This window comes from Bison bison, unplaced genomic scaffold (genome assembly GCF_000754665.1).
Source record: "Bison bison bison isolate TAMUID 2011002044 unplaced genomic scaffold, Bison_UMD1.0 scf7180017864487, whole genome shotgun sequence".
NCBI classification, from domain to species: domain Eukaryota; kingdom Metazoa; phylum Chordata; class Mammalia; order Artiodactyla; family Bovidae; genus Bison; species Bison bison.
This window is the reverse complement of record NW_011495047.1, coordinates 9,454,501-9,463,430: the sequence shown is the minus strand read 5'-3', so window position 1 is coordinate 9,463,430 and position 8,930 is coordinate 9,454,501. Positions and strand designations below refer to the sequence as shown.

Genomic DNA, 8,930 nt, shown 5'->3' with positions numbered 1-8,930 from the left:
GCTGAAAGGCGTCCGGGGCCTCCAGAGCCGCCACTTCTATTGTCCTCTGGTTGCGGGGGTGACAGGTCAGCAAGGGTCACAGGAGGGTTGCCTAGCGTCTGGGAACTCCCACTGCAGTTGCTGTGGCAACCGGGGCCAAATCCCACCCTGTTCACATCCTGTGAGGAGATTCAGAATGGTTGGGGGGCTCTGCACATTAATGGGCTTTTACCTCAGCCCCCTCCATAGAGACGGGGGGTGGGCAGTGTCAGGGAGTTGGGGGAAGGAAGAATGGAAGAGATTTTCCTTTCCCTCCCCCATCTGGCTCTCGTGGCCCCAGCTCCTGGGGGGATGGGGTGGAAAAGGGGGAGTCTTCGGAGGTGCATTAGCACAGACACCTCACACGTGCTGACAGCAGTTGCCTTTCGTCTGCAGGTCTGGGGCCCATTTCTTCAAGTCTTCGCTCCCGCCCCAGATCCCATTCTTTCATCTCCGGTCCCACACCCTCCAGACTCCCTTTCTCTTTCTGTAGAATGAGTCCTTTCCCAGGAGGTGCTGGGGGCCCTGAAGGGAGAGTCAGGGCCCACACTCCTCAGAGGGGAGACTTAGAAAGTTCACGCGGGGGAGGTCCCAGACTTGCCGACAGCTGCAGGGAGTGTTAGAAACTCCCTGTGTCCCTCCTGCCTGGGAACAGGGGACAAGTGGGAGGTGGGGTCAGGTAGTAAGGTGATGGGCAAGGTCCTGAGAGGGCCAAATTCCCCTTCTCATACCCCTCCTGGGTGACTAAGCCAAAGGCCCCCCTGTTTTGCGTGTCTGCCTCCTAGTCCAACAGGAAAGGAAGTTTCCCTAAGAGGGGAGAGAAAGGTAGAGGAGGGGTGTCCCCAGGCCCCTGCTTCCTCGGGACTAGGAAGGAGCCTGCCCACTGTACCCCCAGGCTTCCCTTCTGCTGTGGAATTCTGAGACCCCCTCTTCCCACCCCCCGGCCTCTTTCATCTCCCTTTTACACCAGAGTTCTTGTCCTTACTGATAACAAGTTTGGGGACAGTGGGGAGAATTGAGGGGGAAGAAGGTGAGTGTTTCCTCTTCTAAGGGTGAAGGACTGAAGCCAGGTGGGCATATCCCGGGACCCCCTCTCAGTGGGTCAGCTAGGTGTTCTCCTGCGGGAGCCCCAGTGGGAGTCGGTGGGGAGGGAACCATATGCCCCGCACAGCCCCCACTCCAAACCCCACTCTTAGAGCCCCTGCAGGGTGGCTAGCGTGAGGGCAGTGGCTGGGTTCACGGCAGCCCTGAACCCAGACCTGGGAGCAGACCCGCTTCCAGAGAACTCCAGTTACTGGGACATGTCTGGGAGGGGAAGCGCCGCCACCCCGCCACCCTCAGCCCACAGTGCTTCAGTTTCTTCCAGATCCCACTGCTGGACCTTCCTGGGGAGCTGGTTTTGGCCCCGAGAGGCTGCACCTGTGCCGCTGGGGCAAGAATGGAGGGGAGGGCCGGCTTCTAGGGAGGGCCTTGCCCTTCTGGGCCCTGGTGGGTTCTTTTGTTAATCGTCTTCCTTGGAGGGGTCGCATTCTCAACACACTTGTTGGGGATGGGGTCCTGAAACTGGGCTGTGTGTCTCCCACCCACGTGGGCCTGCCTGTATCTGTGTGTTGCTGGTTTTCATTTTAATGGTTCTAATTTGAGAATGTGCCGATGTCATTTTTACGAGGTTGGTGTAAAAAAAATTTACAGCCTTCCCCAAAAAGCTTTTTTTTTTTCTAAGGGAAAAAGGTGTAGAATCACTTCGGGGGTTTTATGGTCTCCTCTCCCCCATCCTCCATGCCCCTCCTTCTCTGCGTAATTTCATTTTTATGTCTCTTTGCTGGAGGACAAAGCCTGGCTGGTGGAGAGCCTGGATCCCCCCAGGTCAGCACCCTTGGTGGCTGGGACCCCTGACCTCTGAACCTTCTCCCTGTCCTCTTTCCCTCCACACTCTGGTCCCAGAGGACTTGTATTTCAAGGAGTAGACAGAGGTTTCCTGTACCAGTCAACAAGTACTTATTAGGTACCTACTGTTTACTAGCAGTGGGTTAGATATCTGCTCTCAGAGATTATATCCGTTCTTTCATAAAATTCTCCAGCAATTTTTCCTCGAATATAGAATGCAATAAAAAACCCAGCATCCCTGTGATCTGGCTGCTGCTCATTCCTGAGACTTCCTCAGAAGCTTGGCCACACTGGCCTTTTTGGTTCATAACGCTCCAGCCTTACGCCTGCTTCTGGACTCTTGCACCAGCTCCTTCCAGTCGTATATACCTCCCCTGAAAGAGTAGCACCCTCATCCTCAGTGTGTCCTAGGAGGGATCCTCCCTGGCCGTACAACCTAAGTAACCATCCCGCCGTCCTGCACGACATGGCCACCATCTCACAGCTCGCTTCACTGTGTTGTAGCGTCTGTCTCATTTGATTAGGATGTGAGCCCGGTTAAAGCAAACACACCGTGTCCCCAGTGTCTAGGACAGTGTGAGTGCCCTGCGGGACTTCATAAATACTCCCTGAATCATGGATAAAGGAATCAAAAGTCGTATTCCAGGGGGACAGGTGATCAGGTGATAGACCTTCCTGGGAGGGCTTTTCAGGTTTGGGGTGGGCTGGCCCCCTAAACACCCTTCTAGGGCCCCTTCCTCTAAATCTAGCCAGCTCTCAGTTGAAACTATCCAGACAGTTGAGATCCCAATTTTGCCAAAATTAGCTAGATGCAAACAAAAGTTTCAGTTTTGTTTATTTTGGCTGCCCTTCGCCACCATTGGAATTAAACCAGAGTTGTAATTCCTGGGGGTCCTCCATCCTGCCTGCCCACCTCCTGGCCGCTCTTCCCTGTTCAGAGCCCACGTCAGGCCCAGGGGATTCAGGTTCTGCTTCAGCTGCTGTATGACTCTGGGCACTTCACTGCCCGTCTCTGAATTTCCATTTCCTTATCGATAAAGTGAACTACATCAGTGTTTGGCAGATATTTTTGCTGGAATCTGTCGTAAGAAATACCTTTTGTTTGGAGCAGCAGCACAGTTTCATGAAACAATGCTTATGCTTATGTATTAACTCTGATATTTTCATGTGTGTGTGTATTTTTTCCTTTTTTTTTGACCTTCTCAACTGATACTCTATGACCCACCATTAGATCATGGCCAGGCCAGCAATTTGGAAAACACCAGACTAGATAACCCTTTAACCCTCCGGCTCACCAGGTCTGTGATCTGTGCGATTCTGCTGCTCTGTTCTCAAAGTTCAGTCCTTCAAGCTTGTCTTCCTGAGCACCACGTCCTCACACACACATGCACACGCACACAGCAAGGCTGCGACCCCAACACAGACCTGGAATCCTTTAGCTTGGAGAAAGAACTGGTAAACATCCCTGCACCTGACCTCCGCACAGAGGTCACTGGTCCTTCCCTGAATTCTCCCAGACAGAAATGAGGGTGTGGTCTCATCCCGTAGAGGAGAGACCCTTCTGCCCCAGGACTTGTTTTTCTTTTCCTAGCAGCTCCCTGTTGCCTTCCAAGCACTAGCTTCATTCCCCTCCATCCGCGCAGCCCTCCCTGGGTGCCATCCGTTATAAACCATTTGTTCCTAATTGTGGAGATCCTGCTAATGACTTCTGAATGGGCAGTGGGGGGAGGAGAGTTCGGCTTCATTAGCGAGACTGAGTTCTTAGGCTTGAGGGGGAGTGGGGGTGGGTGTAGATGGAAGAGGGGTTGGCTCACAAGTCCTTCTGGTGGCAGTGGGCAAATGATCAGGAGCTGCCTGGGAAGGTGAAAGATGAATCACCATCACAGGAGTTAACGTCCATCCAGGACCTGCTGGGTGCCACACTGCTGAGTACTCCATGTACACTGTCTCGTGTATTCTTCACAACAAACCTCTGAGCTGACTACAGGGTTATTCCCATTTTACAGAGGAAGAAACTGAGGCTCAGAGCAGGATTTAGCCAAGGTCATTCAGTAGATGGGGGAGCCAGGATTTAGGTCCAGATCCCTTTGACCAGGGACCTGTTCAGTTCAGGAACTGAAAGGACCAGTGCTGCCTCCTTGAGAGGAAAACTAGACCCCACTTCCCAAACCACAGAGCTGGGCATTCGGTTTTCAGTCTGAGCGGTGGAGGGAGAGGGAAAATAAGCTTGAAAAGGCCAACTGGTTCCCAATTTCCTGTTGCTTCCTGAGCCCTCCATGCCTTCTCCCTGGTGGGATTTTTTTTTTTTTTTTTTCTGGCTGTACCACGTGGCTTGTGAGATCTTAGTTCCCAGTCCCGGAATCAAACCCTTGCCCCCCTGCAGTGGAAACATAGAGTCTTAATCATTGGACCTCCAGGGAATTTCCAACCCTGATGGGACCCTAATTGCCTCTTTCCACCAAAAGCTGTATCTGGGTATCTCCGGCCTGCAGGGAGGGGGAACTGAGCCCACTTTCCTCCCGGGGAGATTCTCTTTTTGGTCTTTCCCCTATTTCATCCAGCTGTACCTCCCCTTCACGTCTAGACAGCTGCAAGCTCCCGAGACTTCAGGGAAGGCACATTTGTAGGCCTCACCAGACTGTGCATGAGATCACGATGATCCCTCCATGGGGTAGAGGGGGGCTGGGCAGTCGGCGGTGTCTGAACTCCACTTCCTAGCTATGGGACCTTGGGCCTCAATTTCCTTGTCTGTCAAATGAAGCCAGTGACACCTGCCCTGTCTAGCTTGAGGTTGGGAAGCTTCACCTAAATGTAGAAGTGCTTTGAAAACTGCCAGGCCCTGTTCACATGCTGGCTCCGGAGCTCTGTGTCAGCCTGGGCCTGCCTTCCCTGTTCAGCCTAGACTCAAGTACATTTCACAAGGGTGTCTGCCAGGTGCTGGTGGCTGGGGCAGGAACCCATTGATCCATTTAACAATGTCTCTGTTTTCAAGGAGGCCAGGACCTGGTTGTCATCAGCGGAGAAAGGGGGGCTGCATCTGTCAAGGTTGGGTGGGAGGTGTCATTTCCCACATGTCTCAGAGGTGGGCAGTCTGCAGTGATGTATCAGGCCCTAGCTGAGGCAGGCAGGGTAGACTTAACGCCTGTAGTGCCAGGGTGGTGACTGCGAGTCGGATGGGGCTTTAGAAAGTCTCAGACCTACCTGATCCCATGGGTGACCACCCTGGGGGAGGACTTCCTGGGCCAAAGAGCCTCTCCTGGCCCGCCCTTCCTCCTGGAGCACCACCCCTGGCTGGGGGTCTGGATGAGGGTGAGGATGAAGCAGCATCACAGTGCGCTAAGCATAAATGACCAGGACATCTGTGGAGGGGAGCTTGGGCCCCAAACCCCTGTCCACCCATCACCCACCCCTGGGCAGCTGTAGGTGGAACCAGGTCCCTCATTGGGTCGGGTGTTGGGGCTGGGCTGTAAACAAAGTCCATGAAATGAGCATGTGCTGCCCACTGTGGCCTCCCCCATCTTCTCTGTCACCCCTCAATCTTCTCCAAGCCAGTAACGAGGCAAGTGGCCATGAAAGTGAATGAATGAGTAAAGGATGAACGTATGAAGTGCCTGGAGGAACAGCCCGTAGGCTCTCCAGCCTCTGTGCCTACTTACCCCCAACACAACTTGATTTTCTGTCCCTGGAAGTGGTTTCAAGGTCCCCAGACTCGCTGTCCATTTCTGTTGTCTGTGGGGTGGGGGTCGCTATGCTTTCTCCCTTCTCCCTTCACCGTCCTGGTGCAGTCCTGGTGAGCCTGCCCTTCCAGACTCCAGTCAGCACTGCCACCACCTCTGGGCTCTGGCGCCCATCGCCGCTTCAGCCTCGACGTCTCATCACAGCCCTGGGATAGGGCCATGTTCTGTTTCCCCAGCACCTAGCACAGTCCCGGGCACACCGGAAACTGGAAGGAGTGTGAGGGGAAGGCTGGGAGGTCAGAGGAGGTGACACGCTGGCCAGGCCTAGAATTTCACCTGGTCCGCTGTCACCTGGTCTAACAGGAGAAAAGCTCAGAGTGGTAGGAATTGGGGAAGTGGCGGTGGGGGGGCGGTGCGGTGATGAGGGCTTGCCTCAGAGAGTTCTCACAGGAATGAGATTGTAAGGCCCTGTCATTTTTTCCCTGTAAGTCTTGTAATTTCATGCTCCAGGGGCCCACAAAGTAGGAGAGTGGGGAGTGAATTCAGCCCCCCAGGCCACTCCCCCGACCAGGAGACTGCTCAGTGCGCCCCGGCTCAACTTCCCCTGGAAATCCTTCCCATGTGGCTCCTCTGTTCCTACTAGAGATCTGGGGTGCATCTGACCACCCTGACCAGCGCCCCTTCTGGGTCGCGTGGGCTGCCAGCTCCTGACCCCTGACCTTTCTACCCCATCTCTACCTTTGGAGGACGTAGAACATCTGTCTAGCTTGTGTCACTAGACCTGGGGGGGTCCCTAAAAATGAGGCACATAGAAGCAGAGCCCCTTCCTGATGACAACTCGGCCACCTTCCTTCCTCTCTCTACCCCACACCTCCTCCCACAGCCTCTCGGAGCCCTTGACTCAGGTCAGATTTCTACTTTCTGATGTGTGTCTTAAAGAGAAGCACCCCTGGGCTAGTTCTCCAGGCTGAGGTCTGCAGAAAGAAGGGCGTGGGGGAGGTCTAGGATCTGAAGCGCTGGTGAGGGCCACGCTAATCTGGACCCCAGTTCTTCCCAGGGACACATTCCCATAGGTAACACCATGGTGTGTTTAGATACTGTCCTAAGGTGAACTAGATTTAAGCCTCTGGGAGGCTCAGCTGTTCAAATGAAAAGGCTGCGAAGGGGGTGTGCCTTTACGCTTGGTACACAGTGGGCTCCCTGAGTGTTTTCAGTGGGGGCCGGGGGAAGTATGCATGCATCCATGCCCCCTTTTCCAGAGCCACCTTGGTGGTGCTCAGCTTGCAATGCGCATGTGTGAGGGGGCCACAGGTGGGTTCATTTAATAGGTGTGCTGGGGAGAGGCTGGAGGAGCTGACAAAGGGAGGCGGAGAGATTCAGAAGGGAAAGGAGCGGATCCTGAGAATGTCAGCTGTGTGCCAAGCACTGGTCCTTTAACACCCCCATCCCCTGTGTGTTTCGAAGCTGGGTGGTGGCCCAGGTTTGCAGAGCAGGAGGTCTAGATGCACGGAGAGGGGATAACTTGCCCACAATCACACCACGGGGGTGGTGGGGGGCGGTGGCACAGCTGGACTTCACACTCAGGTGTGCCTGATGCCAGAGCCTGCTGTCCATGACCTGGACACAACCACTCCGGGCCCTGAGGAGGTCTTCGAGGAACCTGGGGACAGACAGATTTTTTGCTTCTGGAATGTGGATTCAAAACTAGCCCTGTACCCCCTGCCTCTGCACCATCTACTGACCTGGAGTGGGAGGGGGTGTGGGTGAGGGGCAGGGATGGAGGGCTTGGCAGACCTTACAGAGAACTTCCTGGGCCCTCCCTTCCTGCCAGACCTCTCCTACCCAACTTCCCACTCACTGCCCATCTGCCCACCTCCCCTACCCACTGACTGGCCAGAGATGCTCCTCCTGCAAACTCCATGCACTTCCCATTCCCATGATCCTACCACCTCAGGTCCATCTTGGCCTCACTGATAGTTCACACTCCCTTCAGGATTTAGTTCAATTCCCCAAGTGCCATGATGTCCTGGGCCTAAACCCCCCTGGACTCGTAAAGCCATGCAATGCTCAGACCTTCATCCAGCGAACTGTGTGCTCTGACTTCAAGTGGATGATATTCCCATGAGCCCTCAGACTGACTACCTATCACCCAGTAAGACAGATGGCTTGGGAGCCAGGCTTCTTGGCCTCAAATCCTAGCTCTGATGCTTCTGAGTTATGTGATCTTAGGCATATTATTTAACTTCCTGGAGACTCAGTTTTCTTATCTGCAAAATGGGTCTGATAATCCCTACCTCACACCTTCCCAGGAGAGGATCAAATGAGATCGTCCCTGTTAAGTACCTGACACGTACATAGTAGATGCTCAACAAATAATCTCTGTTGTTAATGTTAATATTTTCTCCTGGATCATTGTTTGACTGCCCACCCTTCCGTTTGCTCCCCCATTGACATGTGTGTTATGTGCTCGGTCATGTCCAACTCTTTGGGACCACATGGACTGCCCTCCAGGCCCTTCTGTCCATGGAATTTTCCAGGCAATACTGGAAAATACTGGAGTGGGTTACCATTTGCTACTCCAGAGGATCTTCACGATCCAGGGATTGTACCCATGTTTCCTGCATTGGCAGGCGGATTCTTTACCACTGCCCCATTGAGTCCCAACAGTTCCAGAGTGAGTCCCTGGAGTGAGTCCAGGCTCTGATCCCCAAAGCCTGGTAGCTTCTCTCAATGACTCCTAGCTTTATCCACAAGCCCAGGTGGACCCCGTGACCCACTCACTCATTCCCACCACCTTCCACGTGAACCTGACCTCCTCCCCTTCATTCTCTCCAAAAGTCCCTTAGAGCCGCTGGAGCACTGATGCGCCCCTGTCTTGCAGGCTCTCCAGGTGGCCCGGCAGTTCCTGCTGCAGCAGGCCTCGGGCCTCAGCTCCCCAGGGAACAACGACAGCAAACAGTCGGCCTCCGCTGTGCAGGTGAGGAGGACACCGGCTGGTCGGGGTAGACCGGGCACCAAGGGAGGGGAGGACCCGCCGGAGAAGCGCTCTGGCCCATCCCCAGTGCCAGAGAGCGGGCAGCTTCCCAGCGGGAGCCACAGTCACTGCCGGGTGGGTGGAGAAACGCTGCCCTCCCATCTGCACCTGACCGCCAGGCCTTCCCCCCAAGCCGAGTCCCTCAGAGTCTGAGTCTGACTCAGCCCTCCTCGTCTGCACCTCTCTGCCCACCGCCTCTGGTCTCTTCCCAGCGCTTCTGGGTCACTCAGTCCGTCCCTCTCCCCTCCACTCCCCAGCTCTCACTCGATGAGGCCACCGCGCCCAGTCCTCCCCCTACCTCTTCTCTCACCCCC

At 54.8% G+C, this 8,930-nt stretch overlaps 1 protein-coding gene across 1 annotated transcript in view; it reads left to right on the top strand.

The window, feature by feature from the left end:
* FOXP4 (forkhead box P4) overlaps positions 1–8,930 on the top strand; it is a 35,490-nt gene that overhangs the window by 5,757 nt on the left and 20,803 nt on the right. Inside the window, exon 3 of the mRNA XM_010863252.1 lies at positions 8,464–8,559. Coding sequence (XP_010861554.1) covers positions 8,464–8,559 — 96 coding nt within the window. The remainder of the gene's footprint in view (positions 1–8,463; positions 8,560–8,930) is intronic.